This window comes from Myotis daubentonii, chromosome 9 (assembly GCF_963259705.1).
Source record: "Myotis daubentonii chromosome 9, mMyoDau2.1, whole genome shotgun sequence".
Classification (NCBI taxonomy): Eukaryota; Metazoa; Chordata; class Mammalia; order Chiroptera; family Vespertilionidae; genus Myotis; species Myotis daubentonii.
The window spans coordinates 16,959,111-16,973,584 of record NC_081848.1 but is presented as its reverse complement, the minus strand read 5'-3'; the positions used below and the strand labels follow the sequence as shown (position 1 = coordinate 16,973,584).

Sequence of the window (14,474 nt, the reverse complement as noted above, 5' to 3'; positions counted from 1 at the left end):
CCAGGCCCAGTGCTAAATCTGAAGACGTTATCATGCCCACTCCCCATCCAAGGCTTTTTTTTGAGGCTCCCCATCTGTCGTTTCTCTAGTTCTTCATATAGAATTTCCAGATCTCTGGGTCACTGAGCTAAGAAACCCTTTTGCTTCTCATTGACCTTCTTAAAGTCACTCAGCATGCAGAATAATGGGAATAGAATACATTTCTCTTTAAAGTTTCAAATTAACTGTTTTAACTGTATTTTATATGCACACAACACTGCAGAGCATTATATTTTCCCCACAAAGTAGGAGACTGAACTCAGACATGAATATGAAAAGACTTTCAGTACAAGGAAAAGGGGGTTTATTCCCTCCAAATTTGACTACAGCTCTAACCTCTATCAATGCAAAGTTCTTTTTCCATTTTGACTTCGGGACACTGTTACCAAACCTTGTGGGAAATATTAAGTTCCAAAAAGATGGAGGAAATAAGTAGTTACTGGGCCCAGAGTGAATGTTTGGTCCTTATGAAAATAACCAGGAAGACGATTAGATAGGTGTTATTTAATGACTTGTGGTAAGTCCTTCTCTTCCTATAAAGCATATTCAAAGTTTTAACTTTTCTTTCCGAGGCTTCCATAGGCCGTGAGCATTTAATAATTTATTATTTAACAAGAAAAATGCCATCAGGCACTGCTTGAAAATTCATCTTTTACTTAAACATTTTTATTATGTAATATATGTCATACAAAAACATACCTAAAGATTACCATGATAAAAACCTACGAAGGTTAAGAAATAATATAGTTGAGGGATCTTTTATTTATGACCAAATTAATTTATTAAGCATTAAACTTTTATATTATTCCACTCAAGATATCTGGTTAGGGAGAAGATTATTAGGGACATCTATCTATTTTCCTAATGCAACAGAGCTAATTCTTAGGTATTATTTGTTTTGTCCACATTTTTTCCCTTTTGGAACTTGTAAAATTTTTTAGTTCTCTCCTCTTGGCTTGTGATTTACTGACAATGATATTGCATATTGCAAACCCAGAAATCTTATTATAGTGATGATCTGAGGACACTTCTATATCTAATATCAAAGATAGCATGGTATCATAATTTACAGTTAATTATAGAAGATTTTCTCACTACTTAGTCTGATTTGGGGCTATTCAAGTTCCTGATTTATTTTTCATATTCATTTTAATCACATGGTAGATAATACCAAGCACTGAATAGCTTTTATTTATAAGGCTTCTTAACATTACAATACATGTAGATACAGAATGAATATATGAAAATTTTTCTGTACTACTTCAAATCTTCAGTAATTTTTCTTCTTAGAGGCATTTAAATATACTAGATTAATTATTTAAAATGCATTACCATTCAATCCAATGTCCCTACTCTCAGCATTTGCAGAGAATATTGTTAATGTGAAATGCTAAATGTGGTGAAGAGGAGTGGTCACCCACAGAATGAGGGACTAGATATTCACCTTTGTAGTATGATTTTAGTCCAATGCAGCAACGATTTCTTGAGCAGCTACAACATCCTGGGCACTAACCCAGGTGCTGAGAGCCACTCATGGGTCCTCTCCTTGGCGAGTCTAGCAAGAGAAATACTGTTTAGCTAGAGTGGAAGATTTTGCATGTAAACGCTCTAGATTCAATAGTTATTGATTATGGTGTAAAGAGGGACAGTGTCCTGTTGCTTTGATTAGAGAGGAGACTTGATACCGAACCCAATAATAGAACTTAAAGAAAGAATGTGGCATGTGGTTGGTAGAATCACTCATGTAAAGTGACTTAAACCTAGGACATCAATCATTATTTCAATTATATTTTTAATTTAAGTTTTATTAAAGCATAGTTGGCATACAATATTATATTAGTGTCAGGTGTACAACATAGTGATTCAACATTTATATACTTTATGATATGATCAACCCAATAAGTCTAGTAACCACCTGTCACCGTGCAGAGTTATTACAATATTACTGATTATTTTCCCTGGGCTGTAATTATACCCCCTGTGCCTTATTTATTTTATAACTGGAAGTTTGTATCTCAGTCTCCTTCCCCTTTTTCTCCCATTATTCCTCACCCCACCCCCAGGTGACCATCAGTTTATTCCCTGTATCTATGAATATGTTTCTGTTTTATTTTAGTGCTTCAAATATATAACTAATGTTTTACTCCTTATGAATGTATTACTTAGATTTGCATATTGAATAGTTGGTCACAAAGCTACTAGTAATCTTTTATATGTATTATGTATGTCTGTAAGTAAATGCATCTTTTACTGTTGGGGTAACTCTTCTCTCTTTGTGGAATTTCTTACAGTATACTTCTAGTACTTCAGTACTAGAGTAGCATCATATTGTGTTATTAAATGAACTGTAGCAAGTCATAATGCTCATTTAGCATTTATTAAATAAATAAGGTTAAAATGTGGTTTTCTTCTCTCATTTTTAGGGTTTATATAACATTATGATACACACAAATACGTTCAACTACTACTATGATTAATGTCTGTTTTCAGTGATTTATTTTGTCTATATTGCAAATTTTGCAGAGGCACATTTTGCATTCAACATTTTTTATCTTATCATCTAGTGAGCTTTCTTTTTTTATTGTATTTATTTATGTTATTTCATTTGTTTCTTTGTTAATCCTCACCAGAGGATATTTTCCCATTGCTTTTCAGAGAGAGTGGAAGGGAGAGAGGGAGGGGAGAAAAAAGAGTGAGGGGGAGGCAAGATAGAAGGGAGAGAGAGACAACAATGTGAGAGAGACACATCAACTGGTTGCCTCCTAAATGGGCCCTGACCAGGGGTGGAGAGTGAACCCTGCATCCCAGGTACGTGCCCTTGACTGGGAATTGAACCTGTGACTCTTCGGTGCATGGGTCAACACTCTAACCACTTAGCATCATGGGCCAGAGCTAGTAAACTTTCTTAAGTAGCTTGAACTTGACATCACCATCTCTGCTTAATATTTTTACTACTATTATTAACTAGAGGCCCAATGCATGAAATTCATGTAAGAGTAGGCCGTCCTTCCCCCAGCTGCCAGCACCAGCTTCCCTCTGGCACCCAGGACCCAGGCTTTCCTCACAGCCCCAGCTTCATCCGGAAAGTCATCCGGAAGGTCATCTGGGAGGACATCCAGTCTAATTAGCATATTATGCTTTTATCATTATAGATGACTTTAGAGAGAGAGGAAGGGAGAGGGAGAGATAGAGAGAAACATCGATGTCAGAGCTCAACATGGATCATGGATCAGCTGCCTCCTGCATGCCCCCTACCAGAGATTGTGCCCACAACCCAGGCATGTGCCCTGACTGGGAATCAAACCAGCAACCTTTCAGTGCAAGGGACAATGCCAACCAACTGAGCCACACTGGCCAGGGCATCACTGCTTCATCTTAAAGGACCTGAAAGAGATGGTGTTGTGAACTCGAATTCTCTAATTTTCTCTGGCTTCCCCAGGAAGGCTGTGAGTGAGAGCACAGCAGATTCAAGAGAGGAGAGTGAGGGAGAAGGTGCATTTTTTTTCTTATTGTGCTGCTCATTATTATGAAAAGATGCAGCTGGTCTCTGGAATGAAGTGGGAAATGGAGAGTACTCAGATGGGAAATGGGACAGGGAAATATAATTAATTTCCCTGACATAATTTTATAGCTTGGTTTCACTTTTTAAGAAAGTGTTGTAAATTCCTACAACAATGAAAGAACCAAATTGAAGTATATGTAATATAGAAACACACTGTAAAGCCAAATAGAATTCCTTTAAAAAATATTTTTATTGATTTTAGAAAGGAAGGGGGAGAGAGAGAGAGATAGAAACATCAATGGTGAGAGAGAATCATGGATTGACTGCCTCCTGCACACCCCCTATTGGGGATCGAGCCCACAACCTGGGCATGTGCCCTGACCGGGGATCAAACCATGTCCTCTTGGTTCATAGATTGATGTTCAACCACTGAACCACGCTGGCTGGCCCTAAATAGAATTCTTAAAAGTTATTTACCATGTAGAATTATTAAAGCCACTTCTTGTCACCACCCCCATTAGACTAGACAACTTAAATGGATTCTAGATAGAGTATGGGCCTGTGTATGTTTCCTTCTCTATAAGTTAATTTTGTTAAATGCAATAAAATGGCGTGAATGCTTCAAGAAAAATGTAGACATCATTGGTTCCTGAGCTGTACCTATCTGAGAGCCAATGCGTACTCTGGTTGTGAAGAGATGAACATGATATGTGAGAAGGACCACAGTGAATTAAGAGAGGTGAGCATGCCTACCATTTGGCATTATACTCAAGCAAAAATATTGTGGGGGTATACTTATGATTTACGCAGCCATTATTGTGTGTGCCCCTTGGTAACAGATGGTAAACAGATGACTGTAATTATTATAAATTTTATACAACCAATCTAGAAAGATGACTTTGAGACCCTGATGAAGGTCCCTAAGTCTATAGGGAGGGCTAGAGCTCTTCTTTCTGATGCAGGGACCTGCTGTCCAGGTATGAGTGATGCTGTATGACAGATGGCTCTGCCTAGGATACTGCAAACCAGGACTCAGTGAACTTACAGAGAAGCAATCTCCCTCACAGTAAAAGTTGCTTCCAATCCATCAGAGAGCAAATATGGAGCAAAGTAAAGACCAGGGGGTGAAAAAGAAGGCAGGAGTGCAGGAGCAGGGCAGGGACCAGGACAGTGCAGCCCAGCCGCTGAGGACCACATTGCTCCCAGATCTCCTGAAGAGACGCTCTCCCAGGAGGGTGCTGAGGGGTGTGAGGTAAAGAAAATATCTCTATCCAAGCATTGCAGTGGGTGTTCTATGCATTAGGAGAGTGTTTGCTTCACCATAAAACACTCTAGAAGGCCTGGAGAAGGAGGAAGATCCATTATTCACTTCCAAGTGTTAACTGATGTCTCCATTTGAGTTTCTGGACTCCTGCCTCGCTGAGGTAGACCTTAGGGACACTGGCACAGGGTGTGATGGAGAGTCCTTAGGGGCTTTGGGCAACCAAGTGGAAAATGAGAACATTGGGGCCCCAGAAGATGGAGGGAAAATGCATTGGGTCAGGAGGAACCAGAGGGGTCAGAAAATTCGTTAAGGGAATCAAGGAAGGTGGTAAGAAGGTAAGAGGAAGAACGTGGGTATAGCCTGTGGGCCTTGATTCATGCACTGCAGAGTCCAAGTGTCTGCAAGGCATTGAGATGGGCACACTGCTTGGTGGACTTTACTCTGGGAACTTAATTGACAAAAGAATTTAAACCAATCAAACGTACATGAGACAGACGGCTGCTTCAGATGTCAGTTTTTTCATTCATATGCAGTAAGAGTTGTACAGTTCCAACCAATGAGCTCCCAACAAGGTCTTCCTTCACATGGGAGATGTGTGTAATGCTGGCCCACACCTGACAATATGTCCCTCTTCCAAGTGCCTTTGCCTCTGGTGTTCTGTGGTCTGCTGTCTCTTGCCCACCATGCAGTCCTGCTCTCTGTGTTTTCTTTGCAACGCACTTGTTTTATTTGATCACAGAATGCCCATTCTACTAACCCACTCTAATAACTGTAGGTTTATTCTATCAGAGAGACAATATCTAGCTGGATTATGGCAACCATTGATCAAAAATAAGTTTGGGCCTTTATTGTTTTTTTGGAGTGACCTAATTTTTGGACACCCTGTGCTTTAGGGAAAAGTCAAAAGTATATATTTATGAAGCCACAGTCTCCCGACTCCTTCCTGTTTTAATGACAATGAAGCGTTCCGGTGTGGTGATAGATTTGTCACCGGGCCTTTGCAGGCCACAGTAAGGAGAGTGCTTTAAAGTCACATGGCATAAAATGAAGTTAGTCTTATGTGCCCTAATCTACATTGTATCCCATGAATTCTCTTTACTAAAGAACACACGTAGTTCATAACTAAGAAAAACTGAACAGGAGACTCAGCATGTTTTGTGATCTGCATAAAATTTTAATGTAATTTAAGGGGAAAATATCAGTGCCAGAAATGATACCTCAAAGACAACAGAAGATTCAGAGTGCAGCAGGTTACTAAAGTTCCTCAAAACCTCACTGGCAGGTTGTCTCATTAGAATGTGGCCCCTGGGGAATATTACAAATAAATTCCATTGTCCACTAATCAAGAGGGGCATGGTGGCCCATTTTGAAAATCCAGTTCCGAGTGACTCCCACACCAAAAACCACCTGTGAGACACAGAACCCCAGTTAAAGAAAAGCAGAGAGATTCTTCGGTGCATCCCTCAGTAAGCTCGGCGGCACTCGTATGACCCCCACACCATGCTCCCGTCCTCTTTGGTCCATGAAGATGGGTCCTGAAGGGCAGAGGCATCTGACCCCTCGTCTGGTGAGAGGGGCACTGCCTTGGGTGGTAGGTCGTTGGACACTGTGGTGAAGGGGGCGAAGGGATATGGGGGCGGGGTGGGGTACCCTGGTGTGTGGTACAGATCCTCCAGTGCATGCAACGAGTAAGACTGAGCTCCAGCCAGGGGAGGCCCCCAGCTGGGGCTCCGGTGCTGGGCAGTGCTCCCCGACTCCAGCTGGGACAGGCAACTCGTGCTGGGTGGCAAGGTCTGCAGGGTGTCGGTGGGCACAGGGTCGAGCTGGCTGAGACCATCCGGCACTGTCTGCTCCCAGGAGTCTCTCTGAGGAGAATGGAAAGGTCACCAGGGTTAGTCATTAGAGGAGACTCTGATGTGGACAGACTTCCTCCCCAGCATGGGGTGCTGCTCAGAGAGGGTTTGGTGTCCTCCCTGTTGGAAGCCTCCTGACCGGCAGCTTTTCCCTCTGGGATTGACACAGCAGTGAAGTTTTTAGTTTCCCTGTGTGTAGGAAGATTCCTTTCCCAGACCACATTAAATGAGTGAAATGTGCGAATAAGAAAATGGACATTTATACCGCAGTTTGACGTTTACAATGCACCATGTCTTGCATTCTTTTTGAGTCAGGGTCCTAGAAAGCCCTTTCCACAGTGGGAAGTCAGGCAGCAGCTCCTGGAAGGAGTAGGCCTCTCAACTACTAAAGGGCGTTTGAGTGGGCCGGGAAGGCCACCTGTCTTGCCCAGCAAAGAGGTGGGAATTGCATTGGCTCAGGATGGAAAGATTGTGAGTCCAATCATCTTCCATCCTGACACTTAGTAGGTTCAATCTTTCCATCCTGTGACACTTAGTAGGTTCAATGTTTCCATCCTGTGACACTTAGTAGGTTCAATCTTTCCATTCTGCAACACTTAACTAGATCCAGTCTTTCCATCCTGACACTAGGTTCCTGACTGAGCACTCACTTTGTTTAATGTAATTTAAGGGGAAATGAGGCTTTTAAGAACTATATCCTGGGATGTTGCAAGGAGTAAATGAACAAAGGCACAGGAAAGTTCCTGGCTGGAGTAGGTACTTAGTCATGCCCCCCCAAGCTTTATCTAAAATCCCATTTTTAGAGCGATTCATTCCTTTGGGGTTGAAGGCTGTTTTCTCTAAGGAGGGTGTTGGTGTTCAGATCTGTACGAACTCCCCTTTGGAAGGACTGAGAGAACAAGGTTCTAGAGGGTGGAAGTGCTGTGGGAGGGGTGGGTCGGGGTGGGAAGCACAGTGGGATGCGTGTGCCTGGTCTGAGGTGTAACTGCAGGCCCTCCCCGTGCGCTGGAGGAATGATGGGAGAACACCAGGCCAAGCCAGCGGCGTATTAACAAAATGGATATAAAACCTATCTTGTTAGTCAAACCGGCTCAGGCCGCAGGGTAGACCCTCCTGCTGTCGTGGGTGGAGAAGGTCTTTGAGGAAGGCCCCTTCAGAGAGTACCCTGGGGGGCGTCTGTCCTGGCATCTCTGGGGGCAGGTGCAGGGCAGCCTCAGGGGTCTCCAGGGCGACCATACGTGGCTGCAGTCCTGTTGCCAAGCCCTGATCTCAGTCACCCCCTAAGGTGAAAGAGCTGCATACTCACCAGCACGAAGTGTGTGGGGTCGCTGGGGAAGGGCGGTGGCAGGAGCGGCGGCAGGGGCGAGGCGCTGAACAGAGGGCCCGCGCTGGGGGTGAGGGCCGGCGGGCGGTGGTCCGCATAGGGCTCCGGGAAGTAGGAGTCTAGGAGGGCGGGGTGGCTCTGCCCGGCTGAGGACTCGCAGGGAAAGGGCCTGGCCCCGCTGGAGGTGCACGCATCGTTGGCAAATTGCTTGGTGCTGTGGAAGTCCGAGTCGGACAGGAACGATCTTCGGACGCCGTAGTACCCGGACATGACCGGTGAACCTGCTGCCAAATGAAAAGCACACAGGCACACGTTTCCTCCTGGGAGGGTCAAGGCGTCTCTGTGGCACATGCTCCAGCACACGCTCCCGTCAAGGCCGCGTTTAGATACATACACGTCTCCAACGTGTTAAGTGTGGCCACATCACCTCTTTCATCTGGTCCAGCCCCAACAATGATATGTTTACCTAAAGTTCTCTCTGCTGCCCTGGCTGAGTTCACTTCAGATGGTGCAATAGCTATTTAATGGTTCCCTCACTCAGTGTGCATGTGCTGTGCACCTTCTATGGGTCAGGCACTGAGCTAGGGAGGGGCTGGCCCTGAAGAGATGAGAATAAGTTGGCGTTGACATTTTATGGGATGAGGCATCTTTCCCACAGCTTCTGAGCTCTGTCCTCACATACACCGGGCCACTCACAAGAGCCTGCTTCTGGCATTTTATCTGAGCTTCAGTGTCTCTAGATAAGGTGATACTCTGACCCCATCCCAATCCCCAGGCAGGTTGTACTCTTCCTCTAATCCTTTGTCTATATATATTTTTATTGATTTCAGAGAGGGAGAAAGAGAGAGAGACATCAACGATGAGAGAGAATCATTGATCGGCTGCCTCCGGCAGGCCCCCTACTAGGGATGGAGTCCGCAACCACGGCATTTGCCCTTGACTGGAATCAAACCTGGGACCCTTCAGTCCTCAGGGGGCACTCTTGAGCCAAACCAGTTAGAGCTACTGACTGACTTTTAACACCCACCTGGCTTGCTTTGGAATGATATAGCTTTTATGCAGTCAAGTTAGGGGCAGGACCACAAAAAATTGTCAGGCTTCGGGGAGACTCGTGTTATTTGCTGCCCTCTTGTGGCCATAATGTGGGCACTGCACGCTTGGAAAGAGTGCCTGACACAGTTTCCCTGAGGAAAACGGGGGGAAGAAGATGAAACTAAGAGTCATATGTAAGGCTAAGGCGAGTGCAATGGACCCAGAAGGAAAAAGAGGTGTTTGCTAAGGACTTTCTGACGCTGTCCTCAGTTGTAGCAGGAAACACGATCACTGAGAACATGTTCAGGGCACGGGCTCAGCCAGTGACACTGTCCTGCTCACGGTGGGTGCGCTTTCATCAGACAAGGCCGACACCTGCAGGCTGAAGTGGGAGGAAGATGCAGATGCTTGACTTGCCTACCTCCCCCCAACCACAGCGACCACTTCTGAGCTTTGCCCCTGCCCACGCTCCCCACTCCTCTGTAGGGAGAGAAGTCAGACTGCCCTTTGTATCATGACTCAGCCATAGGTCACCCCACACCCAGCACCTAGGCCTTGTCACATGATGTGGCACTTCATGTGATGCTCGCTATTCTCTCACCTGAGTTACAACCTCTTTCCTATGAGTGCCCTGGGGGCAGAGCTTAATGTTTTGATACATTTTCTGTAAACACATTATTTTATTACTGTGTTCAACAATGACATGTAAACTTACTCATTCATCCAGAAGCCCTTGTAGAAAAGTATAGCACAATGCTACTTACTCCATTTTTATCTTAAGATCTATAGCTCCGAACTTCTAATTTGCTCATGAATTTGAAAGCTACAGTTAGGGGTTTTCTCATAAGCACATTTCTCTAGGGGGAAAAGAAAACTGGAGCAAATGAAAATTAGAATCAATACCTAAGGTTCTGTTTCACACCACAGAGTTATATCCGAGGGAGTGGTTATGGCTGAGAAGAGAATTAAGGCTATGTACACAAATAAAAACAAGCACAAAGAAAGACTCTGCTCTGTTAAGCATTTTTTTTTCTCCTTAAGAAGAGGAAGAATAATTTTAGGTGGTAAGAGAAGCTATCTAAGTTTCTCTGATATAAAAAGGAGCAGAATTCAGTAACAATAAAATGTGAATGGGGAAGCACAATAGAGACATTCAGACGTGTGAACCTTCTGCTTATTCCTTTCCCTATCCATCTCTGAAGGTTCCTAAAATTATTAACATGACGGCACTTCTGAGTTTGGGACCTGGAAAGAATGTGTGTGTGCATATATGGAGTGCCCACTACTGTTATCAAGAATGCCCCTTTTGGGTCCTCACAGGGGCATCTAATGAGACACATGTATTTAAATGAACACCAGACACTTAACTCAGTGCCTGACATATAGCGAGAACTCAATATGTGCTCGTTTCCCATCTGCCCACAGGTCTCCCTCCTTGTGTGCTAAAGCAGGTGCATAATCCATCAGATCATGGCGCCAGAATTTTAGACCTTTTAAAATTGTAGCAAGAGCCTAAATGCCATTGCTTTTGCTCAATAAGCTTCTGCTAGGCAGGTGATCAAAAGGCTGCCTGCAAGACAGCGTGAATTCTAAATTCAGGAATGACTGAACTAGGTCTCTCTTCACTGATTTTACACTTTATAAACAACTATTTTAAGGAAGCAACGTTTAAAACGTGCCGTTGGACAGCTATAAAAGAACCAGAGCCCAGGTGTCCCGTTGAAACTCAAAAGGGAATGGATGCACTGCTCGTTGAGCTCAAGTACTCACCTGGCACCTGGACAAACGGAGACGGGGAGGAACCGACGCTGCCCTGGAAGGCAAAGACAGCGAGTGTTTTCTTCTTTAGAAGCACGTTTGGATTTAAGGAAAAAAGATCAGGAATACATTTTACAAACCTTGTTTTCTGATGCTAAGGAGCACTGTTGAGGGGGGTTAGATTGGTGGGAGTCACCTGAGGCCAAGCATGTAAGCACCGGAGAACAAAGTTTTACAGGGAACAAAGAGAAGCCAAAGTTTTAGACGCTGGTAATCATGCCAAAAAGCACTGGCTAGAGGAAATGGAATAATCTACCCTTTGCTCTTTACTGTTTGCATGAATATTCTTCATCAAATCTATATCAAGTATAGTATCTATCTATCTATCTATCTATCTATCTATCTATCTATCTAGCTATCTATCATCTATCTATCATCTATCTCTACCTACCTGCATGTCATTTGGCTTCAACATTGAATTGCCACAATTTTAATATCTGCCTTTATGCAGAATCTAGTGCCACCGAGGGTGGGGACCCTGACTGTGACTTGTCTTCAGTGCCCAGATCAGAGTGTGGTTCATAGTCAGCACAATAAAAATATGTGGCATAAATACACAGTCCTCTAAACCACAGGTAGTGAGCTTGGGAGGTTGGGGGATGTTGTCAGTTGAATTATATCCCCCAAAAGATATACTGAAGTCCTAACACTCAGTCCCTGTGAACATGACCTGATTTGGAAATAGAAACTTTGAAGATGTAGTAGTTAAAGTAAGATGAAATCATACTGCATTAGGGTGGGCCCTAAATCCAACATGACTGGTGTCCTTTTAAGACAGCAGTTCTCAACCTGTGGGTCGCGACCCCTTTGGCGGTCGAACGACCCTTTCACAGGGGTCGCCTAAGACCATCCTGCTTATCAGATATTTACATTACGATTCATAATAGTAGCAACATTACAGTTATGAAGTAGCAACGAAAATAATTTTATGGTTGGGTCACAACATGAGGAACTGTATTTAAAGGTCCAGAAGGTTGAGAACCGCTGTTTTAAGAAGAGGCAAGAGACACAGGCACAGAAGGGAGAAGCCACCTGAAGACAGAGGCAGACATTTGAGTGATACACCCTCAAGCTAAGGAACACAAGAATTGCCAGCAACCACCAGAGCCAGGAAGAGGCAAGGAGGGAGGCTCCCCTAGAGCCTTCAGGGGAAGCGGGCCCTGCTGGAACCTCCATTTTGGACTTCCAGACTCCAGGCCTGTGACTAGATAAATTTCTGTTGTTTTAAGCCACCGCATTTGTGGCTTTGTTATTTGAGCCTTAGGAAACCAATGCAAGGACTGATGGACGATTAAATAGATGCTTCGCTGCAGTGTGAGAGGTGTCATGGTCTGGCGAAGATGTGGGAGGAAGGCACTTAAGCTGGAGTTAGGGATGGGTGAGGAACACAGCCTGGAGGAAGTGGTGCCTAAGCTAACCTCTGAAGGGAAGTGTTTCCAGGTGTATAGAGTCTTAAAATATACAAATGCAAATCTGGCTTTAAGATGATCAGGGACAAAGTAAAATGGAAAATGTAGCTGTTTAGTAAGAGTTGAATCCTCAGTATCCAGTTCTATGGATCTGAGCTCTTGGCCCTGATCCTCACAGTCCTGTAGACTCTCAAGTGTGGAAGAGATTTTTATAGATAGTCTTATCCAACCACTCACTCAGTGCGAAATCCTCTCCATGCTAACACTGCATGCAGTTAGCTTCTAGTGATAAAGAAATCTGCTGGAGGTGGGGGGTTGAGGGAGGGAGTGATTAATGGGGAATTTATATGTATATATGCATAACCCATGGACACAGACAATAGTGTGATGAAGGCCTGGGAGGAGTGGGTGTGGGGTGGGGGTGAAGGTGGAGGGGGGGTGTCTTTGAGGGGGAAGGGTACATCAGTTTGATGGATGTAAGTATTGTCTCCTCAGCATATGTCAGCCATTCTTTCACCAGCTGCCATGGCTCTGCCTCTAGACTCTATGGAAAGCATGGATAAAGCTCCATCCATGCTGACATGGCCCTTCAGATTTTGACTTCTCTGTTGTAAAAGCTTTCCTAGCTTTCCCTCCACCACCAATCCTCAGGATCTTCTTACACCCCTTCTTCTCCTTCAGCCCAGGTTTAATTCTTACTGTGGAATTCCCAGCACCATATTCTCTCCAACCGAATTTTAATACCTGAGGACTCTACAAAGGTTTTACAATCTGAGTGTAGTTTATGTTATTTATTATATGATGAAAATAAGCCTCTTGTGTTCATTTTTCCTGTGTAATTTTGCCCCTCCCTGATGTGGAAATTAAACTCTCTATCTCAATTCTTTATGGTTACCCATAAAATGTTACCTTGTATATTTATCAAAGACTACAAAGAATATCTTAAACCTCTCACCGACAGACAAGAGCCTTAGAACATTAACTCTTACTATTGCTTTCTTAATTTACATGTGTACAAATTTCTTTCATTTTAGCTAGTTTTTGTTGTTGATTGTCGCTTTTAAAAAAATATTTTTATTGATTACAGAGAGGAAAGGAGAGAGAGAGGGAGAGAGAGAGAGAAACATCAGTGATGAAAGAGAATCATTGATCAGCTGCCTCCTGCATGCCCCACACTGGGAATTGAGCCCCCAACCCGGGCATGTGCCCTGACTGAGAATCGAACCATGACCTCTCCCAGTTCATAGGTCAATGCTCAACCACTGAGCCATGCCAGCTGGGCTTAGCTAGTTTGTTTTTATTAAACTTATACAAATTAGGCATTGTAATTACATCATTTTATCTGCTTGCTCTTCTTCCAGACTTTTTCCCTAGATTCATTTTTCCTTCTTCTAAACTAAAACTTTAGAACATTCCTTTTGTGAAGGTGGTGTTGGTGATAAACTGTTTCAGTTTTATTTACCTGAAAATATTATTTCTTTGGCCCTTGTATTTGAAATATAATATTGCTTTATTCACAACTAGAGCTTTATAGTTATTTTTCTGCTGGAATAGATATGCAGGAGGCAGCCAATCAACGATTCTCTCTCATCATTGATGTTTCTATCACTCTCTCCCTCTCCCTTCCTCTCTAAAATCAATAAAATATATTAAAAAAATTAAAATATACTATAAAAATAAAAATGTATTAATGATTATATTTTTTCATTTCTATAAATTCAACTTGAATTTATATGCTTGGTAATTTTTAAGTCTTTTGTTGAGTGTTCATTATTTATTAAGTTATTCTATATTTTGTATCTGGTAATTCTAATACCTGAAAGTTCTGAGAATTTAAATTTATTGTTTATGCTGACTCTTATTCTTAGTGGTATTTTTTTTAAGCATTTGGGGATCTTTGATTGAAACTCATATCTGGTTAATCTGAATCTGTGAAAATTCAGGGTCCTAAATTGAGGTTTCTTTCCTCCAAAAGATTTATGTTTACATTTCTTGGGAGCCAGCTCCCTTCCAGGTTTCCCAAATTAATCCTGGAGTCCCAGGTTGAGCCTTTCAAACTTGGCAACAGCTCACGGACCAGTCTTCACGTGTAAAGCTAATTTGGACACCCGTGCTCAGGGGAGCCTGTATTTTGGTGTAATCATTTTCTCATCATTCAATGTCTTAATTTCTGCCCAAACCTTTCCCAAACCTCCTATGGCAACCCTACCCACCACTAGACCCAGTTTTGGAG

At 43.2% G+C, this 14,474-nt stretch overlaps 1 protein-coding gene across 1 annotated transcript in view; it reads right to left on the bottom strand.

The window, feature by feature from the left end:
- Positions 1–5,999: 5,999 nt before the first annotated feature.
- The window catches only part of POU2AF2 (POU class 2 homeobox associating factor 2), a 40,097-nt gene continuing 31,622 nt past the window's right edge, over positions 6,000–14,474 (bottom strand). The window contains exons 3-5 of the mRNA XM_059710958.1: positions 10,785–10,827; positions 7,965–8,266; positions 6,000–6,670 (exon numbers count right to left, since the gene is read on the bottom strand). Coding sequence (XP_059566941.1) covers positions 6,269–6,670; positions 7,965–8,266; positions 10,785–10,827 — 747 coding nt within the window. The 3' untranslated portion in view covers positions 6,000–6,268. The remainder of the gene's footprint in view (positions 6,671–7,964; positions 8,267–10,784; positions 10,828–14,474) is intronic.